The sequence below is a fragment of the Diadema setosum genome, chromosome 22, assembly GCF_964275005.1.
Source record: "Diadema setosum chromosome 22, eeDiaSeto1, whole genome shotgun sequence".
In the NCBI taxonomy this organism is placed as follows: domain Eukaryota; kingdom Metazoa; phylum Echinodermata; class Echinoidea; order Diadematoida; family Diadematidae; genus Diadema; species Diadema setosum.
Window position 1 is genome coordinate 2926380 of NC_092706.1, and position 28000 is coordinate 2954379.

Consider the following 28000-nt stretch of genomic DNA (forward strand, 5'->3'; position numbering starts at 1 on the left):
ATAGGTCAAAGTTGACAGAGGGAAAACCCGAAAGAGAGGAGTCTATCGGAACGTGACTGACGTTGACTGACGGAACAATATCTGGTAATTACTGCCTTTTGACCAGTTTTAGTTATCTAAAATCACTTTAAGTATCCAGTATTCTATCATAGTAAATACTAATAATGCTAATGTAGATATGATGTATTTTCTGTAACATGTGAACTGATTAATTCACCTCTGAAGACAGCTGCCCGCCTACCGGACAACGATCTGCACTGCCCTGGTCTAGCATAACGGGGTGTCGTGTTTGGACGTTTAGGTAGCGGCTCGCCTCGGGCTAAGAAACAGTGAGTGTATGCACCCAGTGCAGTGTATTATCGGTTCGCCAGTAAGTAGCTGCGGCTGGCTGGAGGCAGGGAACGTCCTTTTAGAAATAAACCCGGCGCATACGGTATCATGGTATGGCATTCACTGGTCAGCGATAGATAGTACATGTACTAATAAGCTACCACTACTACTAATGACAACAATGTGTAGTCTGAAGCCAAGGAAGGTTGTCGAGCATACAGACAGTATTCATTAATATGCAGATGCGATGCTGTGTCACCATGTGAAGAAAAGTCCCTGAACCTATGCTGTAGCTGAGACAGACCTAACTATGCACAGCCCAGTCGCTGTATAAATAGCGACCGGCGTCTGGTCGGGCTAAGACAGACCTTGGTTGTAAAACTTGTTTCTGACTGAACTCAAAATCTAAACTGTGTAGCCTACGGTAGGGCCAGGGTAGTGTGCACTGTAGTGTGGGTTAGAACATAGACTACGCTATATGCGCTATGCTACGCTACGCTAAGGCCCGAATTCACAAGGGTGGTTTAAATCTAAACCATTTTTTGTGCAAATTGTAGAGTCTAAGATAGCTAGAGATTGCGTATGCCAACAGACATCCAATTGCAATATATCCACAGTAGCAAAGAGCCATTGATACGTGCATGGAAAAGGTACGCCTATTTCACGCTTATTTTACACCATGGTTTTGATTTGTACCAGGTTCTGAGGTTAAACCACCTTCGTGAATTTGGGCCCATGATACGAGTCTTGTTGAGGCACTCGTGCAGTTTCACACCAGGTGCCTAGGCTTTAAATTCCACTGTTTTATGGCAAAAAAAAAATCAATGTTTTGCCCAATGTTAAATGTTGTATCTTCGTAACTGTTGAACTTTCTTTGCTTTGATTTGTCATTCCCTTCATCTGCCTTTTTTGCCTTCCTCTCCAAATCTTTGTCTTCTCACATCCTTCTACATTGTATCAATATCTTTTTTCTTTCGTTTTCAATAACTATCTTTATTTTGTTCTTGCTTCCTTTCTTTATGAACCCATCTGTCTCTTCTTTCCTTCCTGTGTTCTTTTCCTTTCCATTTTTAAGACTACTTTCTATTCTAACAATCTGTTTATTTCTTATTTTTGTATTTTTAGTGCTGTAAGCCTCTATGTTCGTAAACATTTACAATGTATTTTCTTTGTCCTTTCTCTTTCTACATGTTTCCCCATCTGTTCTCTCATCTTAGCTCTCTTCTCTCTCCTCTGTCTCCCCTCTCTTTCTCTTTAACGTCTATTATCTATTATGTTATTTTATTATTTTTCAAGATCAACATAAAATCACATTCTTATTTCATTCAAATGCACACACAGCACAAAACGACAACTTACCTCGAATCATTCACTTCATATTAAACAACCATTACTGCAAGACTTGGTACAAGCTGAGGGAAAGGGAATGTATAAAGAACAATATATCTTAATGAAGATACCATAGAAAAACTTGTTGTGATCAAACTATCGACTGTATTGAGCGTTGTTATGAGAAAGTGTACAATTGATTTTGACATGAAAATACATACTTTAGTAAAGGCAAAGTATTGTTACTTGTTACTTGTTGCAGTAATCCCATTCGCAGCTCCAAGGAAGCTATACCGGGATGCAAATCGTGTCATGTGCCAATGGAGGTGCCAAAGTGACAAGGTTGTGTGTGTCTCTCTTATGTACAATAAAAGTGAGAGTGTCTGTGCAAGTAAAAACATTGGTCCCTTTTTACAGCATGTGGGACCCAGCAGGAGTTTGCATCTTGTTGATGAAGGGCAGCGCAACCTCTCTGAACGTGGCTGGGTTTGGAGTGAGTACCACAGATCCTGGTAAATTATTCCACAGTCGAATTGACCTTGGGAAAGTTGCAAATTTGAATGCGTCTATTGTAGCTTTGGGTATGACATATTTGGCTGGGTGGTCATGTCTTCCGAAGTGGGTTGCTGGTATGATTCCCTGAGGAAAAGGCATGCAAATGAGTTGATGATGTAATCGATGGAAAAGAGAGCACTGAGAGAGGAGCCGGCGAGAATGGAGGCTGTCCCATCCTAGGCCTGAAACCAAGGTTGAGGAGGATGTTGTTCTCCTGTAGTCACAGTAAACGAACCGAGCCGCTGATCTTTGTACCTGCTCGAGTAAGTTAACGGCTGTGACAGTGTGAGGGTTCCATGCCTCTGAAGCGTACTCCAGTTGAGGACGGACTAACGCAGTGTAGGCTCTGGATTTAACCTCTTTAGAGGTTGTAACCTACAGTAGGATGGTAATGGAGCCATAATGCAGGTAGCCATACATACATGTAATATGTATTTTGAATTAATGCCGCGCTTGCGATTGACAGTTTTTGCCATTAGAAATGCAAATTTTGCCCCATGGGCATTGCCTAATGGCTCAGCAGGGTTTGTAATGCCAAATTTATGTGTTAAGCAATCAATTTCATGCAAGTAAAACATAAGATTTGAAGCAGAACATACAATCTGTAGAAGTTTGTATAATACTGTAAATAATATCTAGAGCATTTTATGTAACTTGTACAAAGGATGTCTCAATGAAAGTGCACAGGTCCTTGTCAGACACTGTGCTGTGTACAATGTACAAATGTATGTCTTCTGGAGTAATTAAATTTCATGTAATTTATGGTCAATACAATGTGTGATCATGGACATGTATGTAGGCCACTGAATATTTTTCATGTCTTGTTTTGTTGGTTTTTGAAGGATCATCCTTAGTTACTAAGCGTGTATTGTAATAATTTTCAAACAGTCTCCAATAAGGAAAGTTACATTGTCACTTTGCAGTGGAGAATTTAGTTCATTTTTAAAGTATTCAGTTGTAAAAGTGTGCTTCTGTCAACTTTGTGTTTGGGTGTTGTTGTTTGTTTGTTTGTTTGTTTTGGGGGTGTTTTTTCTTTCTTTCTTTCTTGCTGAACAGCCCAGAAGAACATTGCATTCCTCTGCATCTGTAGATCAAAGACATTTTTTTTTTCCCAGTGGATCTTTCGAAGGTCAATAATCTCTTGAGAGAAATTTATTTTTCAGTTGTTAGTTGCTATGTTTTTATATGCATTTTCATAGTGAAGCAAAGCAAGGAATGATTAGCAACCTGATGTCATGTTTGATAGCTTATCACCAATCTGAGCATCACACACAACATACAGATACTGACTGCTTTTTGGGACATTGTCGATATTATTGCTCGCCCAAAGAATTTTAACCTCATGCTCTGACCTGGGGAGCTTGCCCCAAGGGTCATAACATGGAGGTAAGATACCTTGGGGTAATGCAGGTAATGTTATCAACAATACCCTGGAAAGAAGTGTGCAGCAGTGTACAATGTACCACATAAAATTTGAAAATAACGATAATAGAAAATACATGCTTGATTGTGATCAGGCTAACCATGTCACACAAACGATTTACATCTGAGCTTCCACCTCTTAAAACTTGCATTTTGCGATGGTATGTAACACAGTGTTCAATAGAATTCAAGTATTTTTATTATCTATCTTAATCAGTAGTAGGCCATTCAGTTGAAAAACAACAAATTTTAATGAACATTCAGTATTTGACCTTCTATTCATTCATAGATGTCTGTTCACCAAATGTGTACCAGTATGTTACACACAAAATATATATTTCATGGCAAAAAATGCAAATAGACAGTTTCTTTGAAGCTGTTTGGGGTCAAGTTATCTATCATTTAAGTGCTCTTATTGTATTGGGGGTAATGCACTCTGGAAACAGAAAATAACTTTACATTCGTGGAAAGTATATTTTACCTTTAGAAATGCCCAGATGTTTATATAATACAATGTACAATCCTCAGACACTTGTATTCTGGCTCATTAGGTCTTGATTTAATGAGCCTACTGTATACAGCAACATGCCCAAGACAATGTGGTTAATCGTTTGTAACGGACAAGCCAGCCAGCAATTTCAGAAATCTGCCTGTCTGAATTTCATCTCTGAAATGATTTTTCCATCCCAAGGCTCTCATGCTCATTTTGCCTGTTTACATCGTCACTGAACGATAGAAGTCATACTGGTACTTAGAAAGATTAGAAGTTTTAGCTTGAAAATCACAGCATACAAAATGTATGAATTGATTTACATAGTCAATCTTCAAAAATCTTGTACGTGTAATGGATAAAAACCTTTCATAGCAATAACTAATAAGTTATTAGTACTAAATAGTAGGTAAATAAGAACAGCAAGTATTGTTGGACACTCACTGAGTGAACTTTATATTTGTATCTAGATCTATCTGTAAAGGCATAAAAAAAAGCACCGATGTGGAAGAGAGAGGGTATTGCCACTTTATAGCAGCTTGTCACTGAAGACAGTGCACATCAAATTCTTTTCCTTTTCCTCATTTTTACCACAGCTATTGATGTTTGATATAGACATCAGTCACATCAATGGACATTTGTCGTAGATGTCGGTATATTTGCCAATATCAAGCCACTTCAGAGTTTGGTATATAATTTGGAAGTGATATGCACATGGAAGAACACAAAACCACATTTTTCAAAATTTCCTTGTGATTCTTCAAGAATGGCCATACCTTGTGTAGTGGACAAATCTGTCAAGTATGCCTGATTTCAGGAAACAAGTAAGCTTTATTCTTTAATCTTTGTATTTCTATCTTTGCAAGAACATGCTCATGGTGGTAAATACAAATGAGAGATTGGTATTACTGTGTGTATTATTTTTGCAATATTTTTTCCCATTTACTGTACTCATGAGCACACAAGAAGGGAAGAAAAATCAGATCTGCCAAATTTCCCTTGTGATTCTACAGTTGCCATCTACATACACTGTAGGCAGGATGACAAACCTGCCATACCTGTGCCTAATTTCAGGAAATAAGAAGCTTTATTTTGTAAAACCTTGTCATTCGTATAAATTAGCAAACTCCAGTTTATGGTGATGACAGAAGAGGATGGGCAAATTCCTGTCTGTGCAGTATTTTCTCCTTAGTTCATGTAATTATTGAATTTCCAGGGTTGGCAGACTAGAATGGAAGGATGCATGGATGCATACATTACAACGTATTGTAGATGCAGAGAGAGGTAGACAGACAAACAGACAGACAGACAGACAGAGATGACTATCTTTGAACTTGCTATTATATTAACATTACCTTGATTCTGCAGGCACTTCCATAAAAGATGAACGCGTACGTACTCCTTCACTTTTTCTGAGAAAAGCAGAGTAAATTCCTGGAACCTGATTTGTTATATCATCACTATAAATGAGATCATCGTCAGATGCATATAAGTACAAATTTACTTGTACCATTGCAGGCATCTCCCTTTGGTAATGTACAAATGTAGTTCTGTGGATTTTCACTTTTGATGTATTGTGTAAGAATGCTGGCAGCCCTGCAAAACAGTGTAACAACCACGAAATGGCTGATATTTTAGGAAATCATAAATAATGAAGAAAAATGTATTTCAAAGATTGATAACAAGAACAGATGTGTTGCAATATTGCATACTGTAAAACCAGAAATACTCAGGACATGAAACTTTCGCAAAATGCCACTGACTTCTATGCTTTATATAGACAAACACTTTTGCGAATCTTAGCTCCTTGCAAAATTTGCAAAAAGTTTCATGCACACATAAATTTCTGGTTCAGCTGTAGTCACCATGGTAATATTGATATGTTTGATGTCCAATGTAGATGCAATTTTCTAACTGTTTACTCGACTGGGTCTCCAGTGAGCTTGTGTTCAAAGAGAAAAGTAAAGCACCGAGGGGTGTATCACATTCCAGAAACCACTGCATCAGATTTGTCATATGGTTCTTTGATGGTACCTGTACAGTGTACATGTATGTGTCCTCAAACCAATGAAAATGAATGCTGTTAGCATTTTCATACAAGTACATTGTACATGAAAACACCACACACACACACAAAGCTGGCAGCCAATTCCTACTCTGTCTTGTACATATTGTAGGTAATTCTGAACTACTGTATGTGCATAAGAACCACCCAGTGAAGCATTACCAGTGTGTATACACTGCTTGCATGGAATAGGGATATATGTATGTACAGTGTCAATAATTTGACTTGACATTGAATGCCAGATTTTAAAGGCATAATTTACCATTTGCAGATGAAACAAAAACCAAGCATTTAGTGCTTTAAAATAGTTCTAAAATAGTGAGTTAGGGATAGAAACAACCACTGTAAAAATTTGAGTCCGTATTTCACAAAATGTGAACAATAGTTGTAATAAAAATGTTTCCAGACTGAACCGTCTACAGTTGCGGTTTATTGAGAAAAACACTGTATCTCCATACAATATTTTAGGCTTTATTGCAAAAATTTTATGGTAGGATGTTTTGTGATACAACAGACCTACACACCTATATATGCATCAAATGCGATATCTTGAACATTTTTGAAATCACTGCTCCCAAAGGTAAACTGGACCTTTAATGGTTTGAGGGTTTTTTTTTCTTCTTCTTCTTCTTCTTTTCACTGTGTACATTTCATAGCCATCCATTGAACATATTATGAGTTCTAGTGGTCATCTTTCAATGGGTAGTGGCATTAGACATGTACATCCCCTATGCAGGGCTGCACACTGGCGCCGGTCCGACGGTCAAAGACCGGTAAAAGTCACTGTCGGACCGGTAACTTTTCAGGAAATCCACAAGTTACCGGTCCGACATGACCAGTAAAAAAAAAGCATTGGTGGGGTCAGTAGAAAGAAAAAGAGCAGCCCCGATCAGGGAGAAACAGAATGCAAGATATCGCACTGTTCAACAAGTTTTACGCAAGTTTTCGTTTATGTCTACCGGTGCACTTTGTGACAGTAAACATACATTAGTTTTGAGCACTAGCAGTCGACCAGTTATTCGCCCTCGCTTGCGCATTTGGCGCTGCTCACGCTCTGCCGTGCAATGCAATACATGCAGAGCATGTACAGTGTAACTGCTTTTCGTTTGCTTGCGATCGGCGGTCATGCCAGACAAGAAGCACTGATAGAAGCGCACGCATTTCTGGGTCATTTTACTCATGATTTTTTAACGCAAGATCGATCCGATCCCGGCTTCGCAGCAGCGTGGCAGTTATGTTAGAACTAATTTACTTGTGTCGATTTTTAGAAAAAGTACAAACACATTTGATATTCAGCGATACAGTAAATGGATCTGATTGCGTTCATTTTCATTATACACAGTCATTTCACAAATGAATATTTTCATTCGCTCAGAATGGTCTCATAATGAAGATAGGCGCAAAAAGGATCACGAAATCGGCTCTTCCGTGTACTTTTTAAGAACGCATGCACAAAATGTGAAGAGATAATACTAGGGAGGGAAAAAAAATCATGAAATCATGGCAGTCCCGCTTACATATTTGAGGTAGAAATCGTCCCAAAAAGGATCATGAATTCGACCGGCCGCTTCGTATCTTTCAAAAGCTTATGTACGAAATGCGAAGAGATTACAGAGGAGAGGAAAAAAATACAAAATAAAGGACACATTTTGGTGAGTGCATGAAATCAACGCAATCCCGTTGAAATTTGAGGGAATAATAGGCGCAAAAAGGATCTTGAATTTAGTCCTGCATGCCGTGTTGGTTATCAAAAACGCATGCACAAATGCGACGAGATTATCGGGAGAAAAATAAAAAACACATTTTACCCTTCTGGTGCGTGCATCATAAAAAATTACATCTGAAGTAATTCATGAAATCGCCACAATCCCGCTGATATTTGAGGTAGAAATAGGCGCAAAAAGGATTGTGAATTCGGCCGTGTCGTATACCTTTTAAGAACGCATGTACGAAATGGGAAAAGATTAGCGGGAGAAAAATAAAGGACACATTTTCACCCCTTTTGGCGCTTGCATCATATAGATTACAGCTGAAAAGTAATTCATGAAAATTTCGTAATCCCGTTGAAATTTGAGTAAACAATAATAGGCGCAAAAAGAATATCGAATTCGGCCCTGCATGCAATGTATAATTTTGAAAACGCATGCACAAATGCGAAGAAATTATCGGGAGAAAAATAAAGAACGCATTTTCAACCCTTCTGGTGAATGTATCACTAAAGATTTCATCCGAAATAATTAATGACATATCGCTATCCCGCTGATATTTGATGTAGAAATAGGCGCTAAAAGGATCGTGAATTTGGCCGTGACGTATAGGCATGTACGCAATGCGAAGTGATTATGGGGTGAAAAATACAGGACACATTTTCAAACCCTTTTGGCCCGTGCATCATAAAGATTGCGTCCGAAGTCATACATGAAATCATCGCAATCCCGCTGATATTTGAGGTAGAAATAGACGCAAAAAGGATCGTGAATTCGGCCGTGTCGTATACCTTTCAAGAACGCATGTACGGAATGCGAAGAGATTATGGGGAGAAAAATAAAGAACGCATTTTCAACCATTCTAGCTGGTGCGTGCATCACAAAAGATTACATCTGAAGTAATTCATGAAATTGCCACAATTCGGCTGATATTTAATGTAGAAATAGGTGATAAAAGGATCGTGAATTCAGCCGTGTCGTATACACATGTACGAAATGCGAAGAGATTATTGGGAGAAAAATACAGGACACATTTTCAACCCCTTTTGGCCCGTGCATCATAAAGATTACAGCCGAATAATAATTCATAAAATCATCGCAATCCCGTTGAAGTTTGAGGAAACAATAGGCGCAAAAACAAGAATCATGGTTTTTGGCCGTGTCGCATATCTTTTAAGCACGCATTTACGAAATGCGAAGAGTTTATCCGGGAAAAATAAAGGACACATTTTCAACCCATTTTGGTGCGTTATCATAAAAGATTACAGCCGAAGTTATTCATAAAATCATCGCAATCCCGCTGATATTTTAGGTAGAAATAGACGCAAAAAGGATCGTGAATTCGGCCGTGTCGTATACCTTTCAAGAACGCATGTACGGAATGCGAAGAGATTATGGGGAGAAAAATAACGCATTTTCAACCATTCTCGCCGGTGCGTGCATCACAGAAAGTTACATCCGAAGTAATTCATGATTCTCGCCGGTGCGTGCATCACAGAAAGTTACATCCGAAGTAATTCATGAAATCGCCACAATTCCGCTGATATTTGAGGTAGAAATAGGCGCAAAAGGTAACATGAATTCGGCCATGTGGTGCATCTTTTTAAGAACGCACTTACGAAATTCGAAGAGTTTATCGGGAAAAATAAAGGACACATTTTCAACCTATGTTGGCGCTTGCATCATAAAAGATTACAGCCGAAGTAATTTATGAAATCGTCACAATCCCGCTGATATTTGAGGTAGAAATAGGCGCAAAAAGTATCATGAATTCGGCCATGTGGTGCATCTTTTTTTAAGAACGCACTTACGAAATTCGAAGAGTTTATCGGGAAAAATAAAGGACACATTTTCAACTTCTTTTGGTGCTTGCATCTGAAAATATTACAGCCGAAGTAATTTATGAAATCGTCACAATCCCGCTAATATTTGAGGTGGAAATGGGCGCAAAAAGGATTGCGAATTCGGCCCTGCATGTCGTGTACCTTTCAAGAACGCATGCACAATGCGAATAGATTATCGGGAGAAAAATAAAGAACCCCTTGTAGCGCGTGCATCAGAAAATATCACAGCTAAAATAATTCATTAAATCGTCGCAATCCAACTGACCACCAAGAGCAGGTTACGCAGCAAGTTCGTGCGCCGATGTTTAGAAAAAGTCACAAACGCATTTGATACAATCTGATTTTGTTCATTATCATTTTACACTGTAATTCACAAACATTCTATTTTTTCCTATCTTTTTTTTTCTATTTCTTGTGCAATAAATAATGCAAGTTTAAAAAAAGAATATTAATCTGTAAAATGTACATGGGTAAGGGCGTACGTCCATAAAAAACAAGAAAATAAGTTTGCAAGTCATTTAATGTTTTTTTTTAGGTTGTCGTTGTTGACCGGTAAATTTTCTGTTCGGACCGGTAAAAAATGGTAAAACGGGGCATTTACCGGTCCGACAGAGACAGGTTGGACCGGCAGAAAAAATGGGTTAGTGTGCAGCCCTGCCCTATGCACTTTTTTCCTGTTTCTATTTCAGTTAATGCAGTTTAAAGTTATCTGTTGAAGTGTCACTGTCTGATATCAGTGACTTCATGAAAATGGTTTCCAAGAAGGCATGTGCTTCATTTCCTGTAAAATTCATAAATATCAGTTATGCATCACGTCCCATTCAGGTTTAGTGTTGGAGGGAAACGTGTTATGATACATGTGTGAAAGTAGTGCCAAAGACTTTTTGCTATATTTTATATACATCAATCTACATCATATGAAATTCTGAACTTGTGAGTTGATACACATACAATATAATCACCTCTTAATCACATCATTTAATTTACCATACATGACCCAGAAATTTTCATGTGCATAAAAATCCAAAGTTCACAAAAGTGAAATGCTTGCAAAAGTGGTTTTATTTTTCTACAATTTGAATTACAATTGTAAATGCTGTGGCGATTCATGAAAGTTTAATGCCATGAAAAAGGCTGTCGGCTCCAAATCCTAAAAGTTTCAGGCCAGAATGCTTCTAGTTTTACAGTAGACTGTATTCTTTCTTGGAAATTACCACTCTGTCTCGTGATCTGTGATCTTTGCATAAGAAATGTGCATTCACTGTATGTGATTTTGAAATAAAACATTTGTTTGAAAGACATCAAGGTGTCCCATGTTCCTTGCATGTTGAGATAGCTACCCCTCTTAATAGTGAAGGGACAAAAATGCAAGCTGATATTTTACACTGACATTTGATTTTAATGAAGCATCCCCAGTGATTCCAAGATCCACATCCCCGCAGAGGATTTGTTTACCACAAAGAAACAAAAGCAGGAAATATTTTGAAGCAAAAGGGGATTAATGAAATGTTGGCAAACTTCTCATCAGTAGAACAAGTTATGACAGTGACAGAATAACACAGTGCATTCCACAGCAGTGCGGGGCATCCCCTTGTTACGTATCATGTGATATTGCTGGTTTATATTGCACTTCTTTTACATTCTGCCCATCTGCCAAGTGCAATGTTGGTTGAATTTTCTCAGCTGTGCCAAATGTTGAACAAACATATTGAGTGGCCCTTTCATAAAATGCATATGATTGCTGTTGAATGTTTAATAGTGGTGAAATTCCACGTGAAATTGCGAGTACACCTAACTTTGGTACGTTGTAAATTAGAACAGCTATGGATTATACAGTGAAGCCATTGTGGTATCTCCTCAGAACTAGCACCTCAATTGCCATTGATGTTTATATGCTACGCAGTTTAATACCGGTAGTTGTTGTACAGAAAAGAACCATTACCAATTTGTTGTTCTCTTCCGCCCCTGCAGTCTTCTCAGGTATGTGCAATTGGATACTTTGACTTCCTTTGAAAGCAACTACCATGGCGTATGTTCCATGTCAGAGGGAAGCAATACATTTAGTAAGTCGTACTTCCCGTAACAAAAATATTCATGTTCCTTACTGTATGTCTCTGAATGTGTACATGTTTGTCTTGTGATCCTTTTTGATTGGCAGTGCTCAGTAGTACCTGAAAATGGGGAACAAACACTCCTGTAACTGTTTGAGGACCTGCCACAAGAACCCCTCCAGGCGGCCGGGAAGGGTGCCACCACAAGACGTTGAGCGCTACGAGCCAGCCAACGAAGAACCGGACCAAGATGAGCGGGTGAATAACCTACAACACATCAGTGACAGGGAAAAGGGCATCGAAGGTAAAACGTTCTTCCAGACTGTCTCCGTTCTGCACACATCCTACAAGTTTGTTTCCAAGTAGGGATTTATGTTACATGGTACACTGGGAGTGTGCCCTGATTGTGGCAGATATGATAGTGCTATGCTGCTTTTAAAGCAAAGACTAGAGAGAGAGAGAGATAGATTATGTATGGATATGAAGTATTGAACATTTCACATTTACTGTGAAATAAATGGCACCTGAATATTAGCATTTCATGAATGTTAAAGGGACTGTACAGTACTGGTTGAGGTGGGAATTTGTGTTTTGAACATTCCTAAGTGAGATAATGAGAAACCTCTTATGAAATATGAAAAAGCATGTAATTTTAAGAAGGATTCAATGTTTATATGTTGAAAATTGGTTTTCAAATGGCTGAGATATCCAAAAAAGTAAAAATAATAAAAGGCGACAGGCCACACCTTTTATTAGGCTCTCTTGTTTCACCTTGTTTTTGGATCTCGGCCATTTCAAAACCGATTTTAAACAATAAACTTTTGATACCCCTCAGAATTGCATGCTCTTTGACATCTCATAGAGTGGTTTAGCTGAATATCTCGCAAAACATTAAAAGCTAAATCCTTACCTCAACCAGAACTGTACACACCCTTTAATTTTGTTCTGATATATATCAAACTTTGATAGAGTAATGTGCATAGGAATTGTCTTTGGGAACACTTGCCCTCATTTGGGTGAGTCCGAATGACAGTATACTTCTGTATTCTTTGTAATCTTTTATAGTGAGTTCATATTTAAAGTATCACATGGAAAGCAGTTCACAGTGGGAATGAAATACTGTACGAGCTGAAATTTTCGCAGTGGTTTTATTTTCGCGAATTTCGCGAATCGCCTTTGAACTGCGAAAATAACAACGCGCAAATAGTTACGTTGAGTTAGACTGTCGCAACCGTGAATTTAACAACACGCGCAAATGTCCTCCAAGTAGCAATTCGCGAAAATATCTGTACGCGAAAATTTCAGCTTGTACAGTACTCGTAGCCATTACCTGTGCTGCAGCCATGTAAAGTGTATAAATGTGAAATAATACATGTGATTACATGTATGTAGCAAGGACAAGTATTGCGAGAAAATGCACTTTGGCAGATTACGGCATCATGGGCAACGAATTGCTGCCATCGCAAATGATTCACATCTTTCTCCCGAAGTACACAAAATACAATACAGTGTATGTGTGTGAGTGTGTGTGCAAATGTTCATGAGGAAGAAGTGTTCCATGTAAAATGTACCAGTATCAGGAATGATACATGGTATATTACCTGACATGAATTCACCATCTGTGACGTGTGTATTGGTGTGAATCTATTCCCAAAATTGGAAACTAATTACCTCCAACATACCATTAAAATGTTACTGTGAGGCAGTGTACAAATCCCTGTTCATATCATATTAGTCAGCACCAATATCCCTCCACTCCCCCCCCCCCCCCCATTTTGCTCCACATTAGCACACCTTGGAGATGTCATACATTGTACATGTTTGCATCCTCTGGTTTAGCTTTTGGCTAATTACACACGTTTGCTCTGGGAGCAGCTGGTCATTATGCCACAAACTATGATACAAATGCCTGCCGAGTGAGCATGATATTAGCAGTTTCAAGGAACATTCTGTACAGACAACTGTGTACAGTAGTGTGTCACAGAGTGTATTTCTCCTGCGCTGCAGTATCGCAAGGCACAGAGCTCCATTACGACTGTGCATGTTCTTCTGAATGCAGCATTTGACACTCGCATTTGTACTGATAAAAGTCTCTCTTTGATTACATCTGCACCTTTTAAATGCGCAAGATTTGTGTTTTCAAACGAATGCTCTCAATATCAAGCTAGATGTGATGTAGGTTTATTAAAAAAATTCAGTAGTTTTGTTCAAAAGTTAGTACTCTCAGTATAAAGTGGTGGATGAAATGCACATTACAGGTACAAATTTAAGCAGAGGATTGGAATTTCTGCTGGGGATAGCATGTAAAAAGCTTGAGTTTATCAAGGGGCAGTACTGCCATTGATCTGGAGTTGACTGCCTCAACCTAGTACATACACTGTACCCATTCTTATTTTTTTTTTTTTTAAACTGGGCATGTGCCTTATAGATTTTACAGAAATTTAAAATTTGATGGATCTACAATTTATTCTTGTGGATGTATCGTACATGTACTATGTTAGATCCATTGAACCCCCCCCCCAAAAAAAAAAAAAAAAAAGAAGAATGAACTAAATAAAAAAACCTGTTAAAATAAAGTAAAAATAGCAGAAAGGGAAACCATGTTTACAATTTTCCCTTTGATAGAAGTAAAGAGAAATACCGGTAGTCAAGATAAGCTTTACGTTGCATGCCTATTTAAAGGATCAACTTTACAAAGACTTCTAATGCACATACTGTCCACAGGTACAGAGCATTTTATAATATGGTACTTTGAAGGAGGCATACAACTTTGATGATATTGGTTAATTTTTTTTTTTTTTTGAGTGTTCAAATCATATATGATATCTAAATTGATATTGATGAATTGAATACAGTGTTTGAAAGCCTTTTACAAACCTAAAAGTTCCTATCAATACTCCAATGCCAAGTTGACGATACTGGATATTCCACTTTGTTTCTACAGCTGTGTAAGTAGACATCCCAGTGAAAAAGTGGAAGTTTCCCTATCATTTATCTAGTAACTGGATTTAAGTCAATAGAGACATCTATCAGGCAACAGCTCCTCGTTTTTTTTTCAAATGTATCTCCACCACACCCCCATCCCCCCCCCAAACACACACAGACTCACATATATACACACACATGTACAGATGAGTACGTAGATTTTACTGTAAGGCAACCTACCATGTGTATGAATTTTGACAAACTGAGTACTATGTAAAGTGAAAAAGAATGAAATATTTGTAGAAATGTAGAATACAGAATTATTTTAAAATGTGTCGAAGCAAGATACAGTGCATGTGATAGGTATTAAAATTAGAAGCCACTCTCAACATTGTGAACATCATCTTCAATATTATAATATATGACAAATAGATCAAGGAGGCTTTCCACTGTACCAATGTTTGTTTGTAGCTCATAGATTGGGCATGCATTATTTACAATGTAGATCTAGTTTTGAGCCTAGATTTAAGACCCAGATTTGGCTGTGTCATTGCTTTTAAACCTCCCTGGGGCATATTGGTAAGTGGGTATCTGATTTCATTGAGATTTAGGACTGTAAGCTATGTAAAATATGATGTGGTTCAAACCAATTCAGTAGACAGAGAAAAACCTTCTCATGGGGTGACAACGTGATATATGTGTGTGTGAGGATATGACCACTATTTTCACCACAGTCATATTGTCATATGTGCAGTGATACATTGTACATGTACTTGCAGTGGACATTTTGTGTGTGGGCGTGCGACTTCCAGCAAATATTCTGTAGACTGTTGTGGGCTCTCTTTATTTCATATTGGACTTTCATGCAGCATCTGTGCATTCTTTACACTACAGGCAGCATCCAGTCGCTCCACCTTCAGCTCATGATGAGAACATTGTGCACAGTGTGATGTTTGTGTGACAGTCCAGTGAATGAAGGCTGCCTTGCCCTGCCCCTATCCTCCCACACCCCTCCCCCCCCCCCCTCCTCCCACCCCCAAGGTGGGAAGTGTTTCATGACACAGGCACTCTTGGAATGTTTGCCTACGGATATCGTGATCCATCAGGGAGGGCTGGTGGAGCGTACATGTAATGCTCGCAACCCCGAGAAACTCCCTGGCAGTTGGGTCACTGATTAGTGCTCTCATTTGCGAAAACAGCCCTCGCCCTCTGCGATTGTCCATAGGGATACCTTCCAAGTGTATCTAATCAGCATCTTGATGGGCAGAGGGAATGTCATTCCATTGAAGAGGAAGGAAACATAAACATTACCCCCATTCATGATCTCCCAACCGTTCTGATTTTGGAGGAAAGAATCTGAATTTTGACCATTCCCAGCTCTTGTTTCAATAGGAATTTCCTATTTATCTAGTAAGTTAAAATTTTACTTCATACTCCTATAGGAACTGCCCTTTCTTTCCTACTTTGGAGCCAAATCATCCCAATTTTCCAGTCAGAAAGGTTGGGACTACTATTAGGAGGTCTGCCATTCCTTAAAGTACCAAGGTTCTAGAGGATGAGTGTTGATTCTGTTTTGTCAGCCACTGATTCTCAGCACTTTTTGCTTTTGTACCATTGCGAAGATGTTTGTGTGTATATAAGTGTATACAACTGTATGTACTATTATATTGTCTACACTGAATATAATTTCGATTTTTTTTTTTCACAAATTTTGCACGAGTCTGGTGCTATTCTCGGATTTCAAATATGCAGAAACATAAGCTCTGTTCCTGACATGAATGTGATGTGCACACATACTTATAATCTCCATTCAGCACTGTAAGATTTATTCCAAAATTGCTGTTTCAACCATGCATGCAATTCTTGGGAAGTCTTGTTTTGGCAAAAAAAAAAAAAAAAAAATGAGACTTGCTAAATATTTGCTGTATACTGTATTTTGGATGGCAGATAGGGGAAGGCTGTATGAGATGCATCATTTCAAACAAATTTTATTCATTCAATAAACTAACCACCACCACCACCAATTTTGAAGTACACACTGTGGATATCTAGTTCCCCTTATACATGTAGGTGCCTACTCTGTTAATTAAATGCGGGCAACAATGCAAGTTTCTTCCTTTACTTCAGATGACTGTATGTGCTTCATACTGGCACAGTTTACCTTCCTCCTACAATTGTATACTTTGGCCATGTACATTTGTAGCTCCATACTCTGGCTCTGCATTTTTCTCAAGTTTAATGTGAGCCACTCCTTATAGCTCCTAGTAACTTTTGACAGTCCCACAGCCCCCCCCCCCTCGCTCTCTCTCTCTCTCTCTCTCTCTTTCTTCTCTTTCTGTATCTCTAGATTGGTTACTCAGTAACGCACTTATACACACTCACTGTCTAAATCACTTCCTTGATGTGTAATCTGAATGTGATTTGCCCCTTTATTCACCTGTAGTCCAGTGCTATTTTTGGTCCAGCGCCCTAGCTGCGACCAGTCTGCGGTAGTAATCTCTCAACCCCAGCGGTTGACCAGCGGCCCCACCCAGACTCTCTTCTACTGCTGCTCCTATTTCAGTCTCCTTCAGTCCCTTCCTAAGTTCCTTGCTGTCCAACATATCTACAGGAGTCCACATTCTCCCGAGAGCATTCTCTGTTGGGTGGCCATGTTTGATCTGTCCACTATACCAGCTGCAGCAATACACTGTGCTTGGTTTTTGTAGTCTCAGTGTAATCTGTACTCGAAATTGATGTGCACCTACACATGGATTCTTCTTCCTCTTCATACAAAGAGGGAGAACATAGAACAACATTTTTAGTAATATCCAACACCTAGAGATTGATTTCTTTTCCTGATTAAATGGTAAATGTGATATAAAGATATGAACATAAAATATTGATATGTAAATATATCTAGAGATAGAAATATATGATTGTATGAATATGTGGATGAAATGAGTACAATGTATGTACTACAGTATATACTTACAAGTTACTGAGAATCTAGGGCTCATCCATCGGGGTTCTTACCAACTCCTGGAATGTATTCATTTTATACTGATTCAAGTTTTTAAAAGTCATTGTGTTGGCTTAAATCAATGTACAGGTAATGTGCAAATGTTTTTTTCTTCTTCTGTCGCTCTGGAATATATGTGTTCACATAATATGTTTCGTTTCTTCGTGCTAGCATGTTCATATTTGCATGATGTGCACCTGTAGCATTAGATGTCAGTTTGATTATGAAATCGATATTTTTGTTGTTTTTATTTTGACACAGAGGATGCCCTAGATCCATCAGTACACCCGAGGACTAGCACCATCTTTTTGACAAAATCAGAAGCATTAGGTAGGTATCTTGAAGGAGGTGATTATAACTTTTCTGCCGTTTGTGCAAGGGGATTAACTTATAAAAGTGGTACATTACTGTACGAGCTGAAATTTTCGCGGTGGTTTTATTTTCGCGAATCGCCTTTGAACCGCGAAAATAACAACACGCGAAAATAACGGGTGCACGTCACGAGACCGACACCCACGAGTCATACAGCCCACAAGTTATACAGCTCACAAGTCATACAGCCCACGAGTCATACAGCTCACAAGTCATACAGCCCACCAGTTATACAGCCCACGAGTTCGACACTGAGTAAATAAAGCCCACGAGTTCGACATCAAGTAAATAAGCCCAGGAGTTATACGGCTCACGAGACCGACACTACGCACAAAAGGCTCATGAGACCGACAGTAAGCAAACAAAGCCCACGAGACCGACACTACACTTAAAAGGTCCACGAGACCGACGCTACGCATACAAGGCTCACGAGACCGACATTACCCAAAAGAGGTTCACGAGACCGACACTAAGCAAAGAAGGCCCACGAGACCGACAGGATGAACAGCGCCACCTATAGACCAATAAATTGTATAGGGGTGTCCTGATAATAGCATAGGAAGCTATGAGAGATGGAAAAGAAGAGTTGCCCCCCCCCCCCCCCCCCCCCCCCCCCCGAAATGATCAGGATCATTGTGTTTGCATGGGTGTTTGTTTGTGGGAAAAAATGAACAAAGTACAGTAAAAGTGTGTAACAGATCTTTCCACAGTAAACCTGCGAGGGTGTTGAATTAGTATTAATTAGAAATAAAAAAATAACGTAATCGTCTATCAAAGTAGCGTATGGGATTCGGAAAAATTAGATGCATCCATGGAAACACCTATTGTATTTCACGAAAAAAAAAAGTACTGTTTGGAGGAGAATAACGCAAGCCACAAATTAAGGTGAATCCCTGCGATATAAAACGTTTTAATCAGTAGCATTACATTATAGTTACAGAGAAAATTACAAATAGATCTCACTGCAAAACGTCCAAGCAGGAGGGTAGAATATCTAAAATAGAATAAGTAACTAGTGAATCGGGAAAGAGAAGAGGTAAAAATTATATCCTGTCCATCTTCTAGCTAAAAACTGGGAAAGCCTATTAAAATAGCACGATGGCATTATCAAAGCTCTAAAATTAATCCATACATCGTTCTTGCCCTCTTTTTAATTCATTTGTAGGTTTGTTTTTTTGTGTGTCTCTTTTTTTTTTTGGGGGGGGGGATGAAGAATACTAATTCTTCTATCTTTTTTTTTGGGGGGGGGGGCGGAGGCATGAAGAATACAATTCTATTTTCTACTTGATAACAATGTCGCTCCCTGACACACTTGCCCCCCCCCCCTCCAAGTAAGTAGAAATAAATGTTTGATGTCGTTCATAATTATGTAGATGGTCCATCTTTCAATTGATAACGTGACGAAATTACAACCGCCAGTATGTTATTTTTCCGTTTATGGAACACCCTGTACAGGTGATTGACATGTAGATGGCGCTGTTTATCCTGTCGGTCTCGTGGGCCTTCTTTGCCTACTGTCGGTCTCGTGGGCTTTCTTTGCTTAGTGTCGGTCTCGTGAGCCTTTTTAACTTAGTGTCGGTCTCGTGGGCCTTTTTGCTTACTGTCGGTCTCGTGGGCTTTCTTTGCTTAGTGTCGGTCTCGTGAGCTTTTGTTGCTTAGTGTCGGTCTCGTGGGCTATGTTTGCTTAGTGTCGGTCTCATGAGCCTTTTGTGCGTAGTGTCGAACTCATGGGCTGTATGACTCCTGAGCCGTATAACTCGTGGGCTGTATGGCTCATGGACCTAATATTGATGTCGGTCTCGTGGACCGTATGACTCGTGGGTGTCGGTCTCGTGGATGCCCCCAAAATAACAACGTGCGAATAGGATAAGTACAGTTAGACCTCGCAACCGCGAATTAACAACACGTGAAAATGTCCTCCTAGTAGCAATTCGCGAAATATCTGTACGCGAAATTTCAGCTCGTACAGTATATGTGACCTGCCACAGCAAAAGGATCCGAAAGTTGCTGACAGCTGAGCCGAGAGTATTGAGTTTGAAGTTAGATCATCAAAATCAGTCAAAACCATTGAATTCTGTTTTGCATAATTTTATAGTCTAATGTTTCTCGGATCCTTTTCGGATCCTTTTGTTGTAGCAGGTCACATATTTTTACCAAGAAGTGAACTCCATGTGGTTTTGTCCTCTTGAATGGCTTCTTCTGTACAATGTCATGAAACATCAGCTGCAGCAATCTTTCAAAATGACGCTTGAAGCAACTTCTGTGCCCACCTATTGTTCATTGGGAACCTCCAAAGTTTAACCTAAAGATTTGAATATTGAAGTAGATTTGACGGATTTGTCACCTGCTTTCTTGCATGCCTGAAGTAAGCAGTGTAGAACAAACTGCAGTTTTCATTTTGATTTCTATGGAACGACACGATTTGTCATACATTTTGCCCAGAGTACGAGGTAATTGACTTTCACTTTTCCGTGTGCCCAAATATTGTATTTTGTGTAGACAGTATATTTTGCATTATATGGTTTGTTTGTAGCATGTGTTTTTGTTTTGTTTTATGTTTTTGTTTTGTTTTGTTTTGCTTTGCTTTTTGTATAGTTTTTGTTTTGTATTTTTCATGGTCTTGTGCTGTCGGGCAATCACAAAGTGACTCCAGTGATGTGTGTAACAGATGTAATGGATTATCCAGTAACTCCAGTAATAATGGATTTTCTAGTTTTTATACCTTTTATTGTATGTGTGTACTTTTCAATCTTCAACTGCAATTAAACAAGATATACATGCGTGTAGGGTGCAGGGAATGTTTGTGAAAGCAATGTATTTGTAACAGATGGAAGTAGCTTTGTGAATGTACAGACGGAGCAGTGTTGTATTCTAAAGTTGCTATGAGGTCTTTTTTTAATTTTTTTTTTGCAATGGACAGAGGTGAGCCAGGAGAGGAGAAATCACTACGCTGACCACAGGCTGAGCACGCTCAGTAAGAAGTTCAGCTCGTGTTCCACGATATTCATCGACGACAGCACAGTGTCACAACCGAACCTCAAGTCAACAATACGATGGTAAGAAGCACTGCTTTTAGCTTGGCATAGCACAGACACACATACATGCACACACAGGGAAAAAAAAATGCAAAAAATATATGTGTATGATAAGTAGATAAAACAGGACTAGCTACAGCATATTATGGTGTCTCATCAGTCAAAACCACAATGCAAACTGCCAGTGATAAAGAAATCCAGATGGACATGTTTGTAGTACTGAGGATCATCTTTAGTAATGATTGTCAGGCTCTATCTAAAGCTGACAGGATAGTTTCTAATATTTTGTGTGCAAACAACATTTTTATGAGATTAATATACATATTGTTTTATTTTTTGTGACTTAAATATTATTATTTTTTTTTTTTTATCTAAATTGTTCATCCTGGGAAACAGAAAAGTTTGCTTTCTTTTGATTTTAGTCAAATGAAAGGGTGAGAAAACACTACTGGTGGTTAATTGTGCTTGTCTATTTCTTTCTTTTGACTCCAGTGTATCACTTGCAATATACTACCACATAAAGAACAGAGACTCAAGTCGACAGATGGACATCTTTGATGAAAAGCGATACCCACTATCAGTAAGTAGTAATCACTTTAAGGAGTGATCAGTTCTTTGCAAAAGTGAATTTTCTGTGCCAAACTCTCTTCAGTAAATTTCTGACTGACATTTTCTGCTTTTTTGATCTCTTCTGTTCTTGTGTGGCTTTTTGCGGGACTGAAAAAGTAGCCTGAAAGTCCCAGTATTGATCTTGTATTGATAACTGAAAGCAGGACTGCACAATAACCCATTTTTTCTACTGGTCTGACCTGTCTGTCTTACCATTAGGTACCCAGTTTTTTTCCGTTTTTTACTGGTCCATTCCTGAAAAAGTTACTGGTCTAACAGTGATTTCTACCGGTCCTGGACCGTCGGACCAGTGCCAGTGTGCAGCATTGCTGAAAGACAGACTCAGCCATCATTTGTTTGCCTATAACACTGAAAGTGACTTGAGTGAGAAAAAAAAAAAAGAAAAAAAGAAATACTACTATTGGTCACCATTGAACAATGTAGGGAACAAAACCAGCAATAATTTTTTGTTATGTAGATTATCTCTGCCTGCGTATTGATTGGATCTCTGCCCAAGACAATTGCTTGCTGGTCAGATCATGTGCATTTTATGATGTGATACAACTGCCAATTTTTGTTTTCATTCTGATGTTGTTTACCCATCTGCATCCGCCCATACAGAAAACACCGGTTCCGGACGACTATGACAAACACAATCCGGAGCACAGACATATCTACAAGTTCATCCGCATGCTATTCAACGCAGCTCAGCTCACCGCAGAATGTGCAATAGTAACTCTAGTAAGTGACTGTGGAATAGTCTCATTCTTAATAGAATCTACAGTACATCCGGCCCCCATCAAACTCCTAACTGGTCTACAAAGCCTTTTACAACAGAGCACCAAAGTACAACTAGAGAAGCAATCTGAGAGCGCAGACCTCCGCCAAGCAGCTAATTTCCACCAATGATCTCGTTCTTCCATAGAGATCAGTGATATCCACCCAGATTATGCATGCTGGAAATCACCCCATTTCCCAATATAGAAGCCCTTTGTTACGTTGTTAACTTTCAGCCTCACAGCGCGCGCCTCACCCTAGCACAAAACTAGAGCATGCACTTTAGTGCGGGTATGGAAACCTCAAAAATGTGCAGCTTGAACTCCCAAGTTCATGAAGTTTATTGACCCTACGTGCCAAAATATCTAAAATCCTTCATAAAATCCATAAAAATCCCCAAATCACTACCAAAATGTAATCATCTGTTCCTTGTGTCATTTTCAGCTTTCCAGCAAGTTTCATCCAAATCCGTTCGAAACTTTTTGAGTTATTTTGCACACAGACAAACAAACCAGTGGTAATGAAAACATAACCTCCTCCCTTGGCGGAGGTAACAAGGAGTATTGTAATAGACATTCGCATTCAAGGTGCACTTCACTGTCAATGTCTGTGACTTTTCATGCGACAGTTGAACAGCAAGCTAGCTATCGATACAGCTTTTCCCTCTACTGCTCCGAAACTAATGGAACAGGGTCTCCTGTCTGAAGTCTTTTTTTTTTTTTTTCAATTCAATTCAATTTTGGTTTTATTGCAAATAAAGAAGAGCATAACAGTGAGTCTGGAGACTAATATTGCCATGCATACAGAGAAAAATTATTATTGCAAGAAACACACACAGTTAAATATATCCCATATTTTAAAAAAAATGAATAAATAAATAAAAATATTTCGTCATAATGATGTCATATTGCCGTTAAACTATTGAACATTGCACTTACAGAAAGTTGCAAGTGAATACACGTGGTGATATACATACAATGCAGACATACACATACCTGCTCATGTGCACAAAAAGGTGGTATTAAAGACAACATGAATTTCCACATGTAGCATAACAAACAAAAGGGTTTAGTATTCATAATGAGAGGAATAATAAAGAAGTTTGGCCGTGGTGCTGATAATCCATTCATCTGAAGCTTAAAGCAGACAAGAGTAGGATATATTTCTTTTCCTCTTGACTTTACCCGAAGTTTTTATTGAAGTGTTTACTGTCAAACACGAATGATTTGGTGCCATGATTTATCTCTCTGCATAAAATGAGAAGCATCTTTCACTTTCACTTCCTTTTGGAAGATTAGTCACATCCTGCTGAAACATGTTCATCGATTTGACAGGATATCGGTTCCGAGAAATTACTTTTGCTTTTCCTCCTTTTCCTTTTTTTTTTTTCTGTATTGTCTTTGCCAACTTTTTTGTCTCTCTATCACATCTGTAATAGAATGATATAAGATGTCAATCTCATCAGCTTCCAAAAAAAAAAAAAAAAAAAAGAGCTGCCACAGTTTAGGATCTATATTTCTCTGAGTTTCTGTGAGCATTGTATTTCTTTTTCTTTCTTTTTTTTTTTTTGTTCTTACATGAACTAATTTTGTACCTGGCAAGGAATCAAATGCGTGAACTTCTATGGTATTATTCATGATGGCCTGAAAGAGAAACAGGCTTGTTGTAGTGTAGCGTTGCAGTTTTATGGTGTTAGGGATACACAAAATCAAGTTTAGAATTCATGATCAGTGTGTATCCGCCACTTCCAGGAAGGGCTTATACCCTGAGGTGACCTGGAGATGTTATTAGAATTCATCATAGATTGTAGTTTGTAGTTTCTGAGGAAATAGTATAAGAGCTGGTGGGGGGGGGGGGGGGGAGAAGTGTTATTCCCCATGAATCATCAATAGCCGCGGTCACGCTGGCAAAAGAAATTTGCAAAGTCTTCACGATCTTTGGCCATCCGTCCACACTGGCAACCAAACTTCTCAATCTTTAAGTTCTCAAAGTTTGGGTCACTAGTGCGTGTGCACAAGAAAGAAGAAAGAGTATGTCGTCTGACAGCCAATGATTGTGACGTAACAATGCACATAGATGCATCCCTTTGAGGCACAACCTGAAAACCATCGATCACTTCCACAAACAGGTGATGGGGACTGGTCACATGACGAACAAAGTTTCAGTTGTGAGCGTTCAGATAACCTTACAGATCGCTATGTTAAACTTCTCAATGTTATGCCAGTGTGACTGTGGCTAATGAGTTGCTGTGTATTTCTGCAATACAAAGAGACAAAAAGCTAATATACTTTCTGTACTATTCATGTTATGTCCACCATCTCCATGTCTTTGTCAACTTGCCAGGTATACCTTGAGAGGTTATTAACATACGCAGAGATCAACATCACCCCCGGCAACTGGAAACGAATGGTTCTCGGCGCCATCCTTCTAGCTTCCAAGGTGTGGGACGACCAGGCAGTCTGGAATGTAGACTACTGTCAGATCCTGAGAGAACTAACAGTGGAAGACATGTGAGTAGCACACAGCTATAATAAACCATTCAGGAGTATATTTGCTCCCTGAATGAAATTTGATAATGGACAGAATGATTCATAAGAAGTGGTAATTATTCCCCAAATCCCCCTCCCCTTTCCCGAAAAAAGGAAGAAATTGTTCATGATTATTATTGATTTAAAGCAGCTCATATTAGGAACTGCCTTGGTACTGGAAGCAACCTGGATAGAGAATACACAACACAGGATTCATGCACAGATTGAATTGCATAGCTCGTTGATTATACGACGGAATATTCTTCCTCCCATGTCATGATAGCTGTGTATTTAAATCTTTGCCCATTATCCCTGTTGCAAATTGTGGAACTGTTGTAGACACATTAGTAAATGACCAACATTGCTCAGCTGTATGCAGAAAGAAAGTTTTATGGTAGCACTCCTTGGTTAAGTCCTTCATAAATCTGTTACAGATAGGTAGGAGAGTAAAGAAGAAAGGATATTCTTTGCTACAGTTAGTTTCAAGAAGATTAAAGATACTCGGGAGAAGTAAAAAGTATAGAAAATAGACAAGTGGAAAGTTGAAGTGAGACCATTTTTTGCTGTAAATTAGTTAAAGGGTGTGTACAGTTCTGGTTGAGGTGAGGATTTAGCTTTTAATGTTTTGTGAGATATTCAGAAACCACTATGAGATGTCAAAGAGCATGCAATTCTTAGGGTATCCAAAGTTTATTTGATGAAAATCGGTTTAGAAATGGCTGAGATATCCAAAAACAAGGTGAAACAAAGAGATCCTAATAAAAGGCGTGGCCTGTCGCCTTTTATTATTATCACTGTTTTGAATATCTCAGGCATTTGAAAACCAATTTTCATCAAATAAACGTTGAATCCTTCTTAAAATTACACGCTCTTTCACATTTCATAAGAGGTTTCTCATTATCTCACTTAGGAATGTTCAAAACATGAATCCCCACCTCAACCAGTACTGTACAGTCCCTTTAAACTGCAGCCAAAAATCTCCCTTTTCTTCTCAACTTTCCACTCATCTATCCTTTTCCACCATATTTCTTCATAATTTTTTTCATAACTTTCTTCCACACTACTTTCACTATCTCCACCTCCATCTGTAGATCTGCTTAGAACTAATTTGCAGCAAAAAATGCCCTTTCCTCAACCGCCTCTTTCCTTTTCCACCTCCTGCCTCTTTTCTGTTTGATGCCATAAAATGTTTCACAAGAAACTGATTCGCTCCAAAAGAATACCCCTTCTTCTCCACTCTCCTTTTGTCTTATATCTGTAACAGTCTCCTGAAAAGACTGTACCTCATGATGTGTATCGTTATTACAAATGATGCACTGGACAGAGTGAATCGATGAAAATTGGATGCACAAGTTAACTTTGGAAATGTTTAAACCCACGAGCGCAGCGAGTGGGTTTTAGACTGGGTCCAAAGTTAAACGAGAGCATCCAATTCTCACTGATCCATGAAAAAGGCCTGTGCATCATTCGTTTTATAAAATGAGCCTGTAAATTCATGAAATTTAAAATTTTTCCCCCATCATGTATACGGTACACCTACAACGTGTACAAGGCTTGAGCCATGCATTCAGATTTTACCAGACACATGGCTCAGTGTGGATCAGTAAAAGTAAATGCATGATAATTGCCCAATGAGATTGCAGAGATTCTAAAGCCTATTATATAAAAAACTCTCTACCTACTGTACTCATAGTGTAAAGCTGCACAAAGCACATCAGTCATCAAATGGTCATCGCTGCCGTGTTGTTAGAACATGAACACTTTGCCTCCTCTTTGCAGGAATGAACTGGAGAGGCAGTTTCTGGAGCTTCTGCAGTTCAACATTAACGTTCCGGCCAGTGTTTATGCTAAGTACTACTTCGACCTGCGTGAGCTGGCCGACTCCCATGAACTTGCCTTTCCCCTTGAACCACTCAGTACAGAACGCGCCACCAAACTAGAGGTAACGCTCAGGGAGGGTCACAGATTGTACTATTCTGTTTCTTCTAGAGCTGCCATTAAGTACATATTTCTTATGAATTTGATGCAGATTTATGACATAATCCATATTCAATCAATAGATTGATCAATAAAAGTAATCCACCAAAAATGTCATTTTTTTCTGCTAGGTAAATTACCCAATGTGAAGTTTATTCCTGATTTCAAAGACTACTGTAAAACATGATATATTCGCGGCATGAATTTTTCGTGAATTAGATCCGACGGCCTTTTTTGTGGCATGAAATTTTTGTGAACTGCCACTGGCATTCAATGCATATAGTGTAAAGAAGAACTTTTGCGTGCATTTTAATTTTGCAAATCTTGGCGCTTGCGAAATTCGCGAAATTAAAATGCATGCGAACATTCCTCGTTTTACAGTAATTAAAATAAAGCAAAAATATCTGTACATAATGAAAACCTTCACCTGTACATCTCATTCACCAATCCCCAACAACCAGCCAATAAGAGGAGACAGATTTCTGACAGCCATTCAAAATTCATGTACAAATATATCTAACACAATCATCATTCCATCTTATGACAGTTGAGTGTTTAATCATGGCGTAATATGTAATGGAAATTGAATTAACTTAATGCCAAATATTTTGTACCTCAAAGGCAGTTGCAGGTTTTGATCATTTCTTTGTTGTGTTTGTAGCATGTCACAGCTCTAAGATAGTATTTTCAAGAATTGTAAAAGAAATTGATAATTTACCCATTCATTGTAAACATGGAATGATGTGTCATGTGTGAAGTCTTTTTATATCTCTTTTTTTTTTCTTGCTTGAATATGCTCCATCCTTCAGGTATTTTCAAAAACAGCGGATGAAAAGTCGCGAGAATTCCCAGCGCCAACAAACCTCAAGAGATCGCGGAGTGCGGACAGCATCCAAGTCGTGCCTCGATTCTCAAATGCAATCATCTCATGATGAAAGCCACAGGAAGCCAACCCCTGCGCCCGACAAGTAGCTCTTTTTTCAC

General features: G+C 38.8%; 1 protein-coding gene across 1 annotated transcript; it reads left to right on the plus strand.

Moving 5' to 3' along the window:
- The first annotated feature begins 32 nt into the window (after positions 1-32).
- LOC140245333 (cyclin-Y-like protein 1) lies at positions 33-28000 on the plus strand. Its single transcript, XM_072324912.1, has 9 exons — positions 33-84; positions 11900-12096; positions 17980-18048; positions 21011-21146; positions 21618-21705; positions 22356-22475; positions 24855-25021; positions 26819-26981; positions 27826-28000. The coding sequence occupies exons 2-9, from the start codon at positions 11919-11921 to the stop codon at positions 27946-27948; spliced, it is 1044 nt and encodes a 347-aa protein (XP_072181013.1). The 5' UTR covers positions 33-84; positions 11900-11918; the 3' UTR covers positions 27949-28000.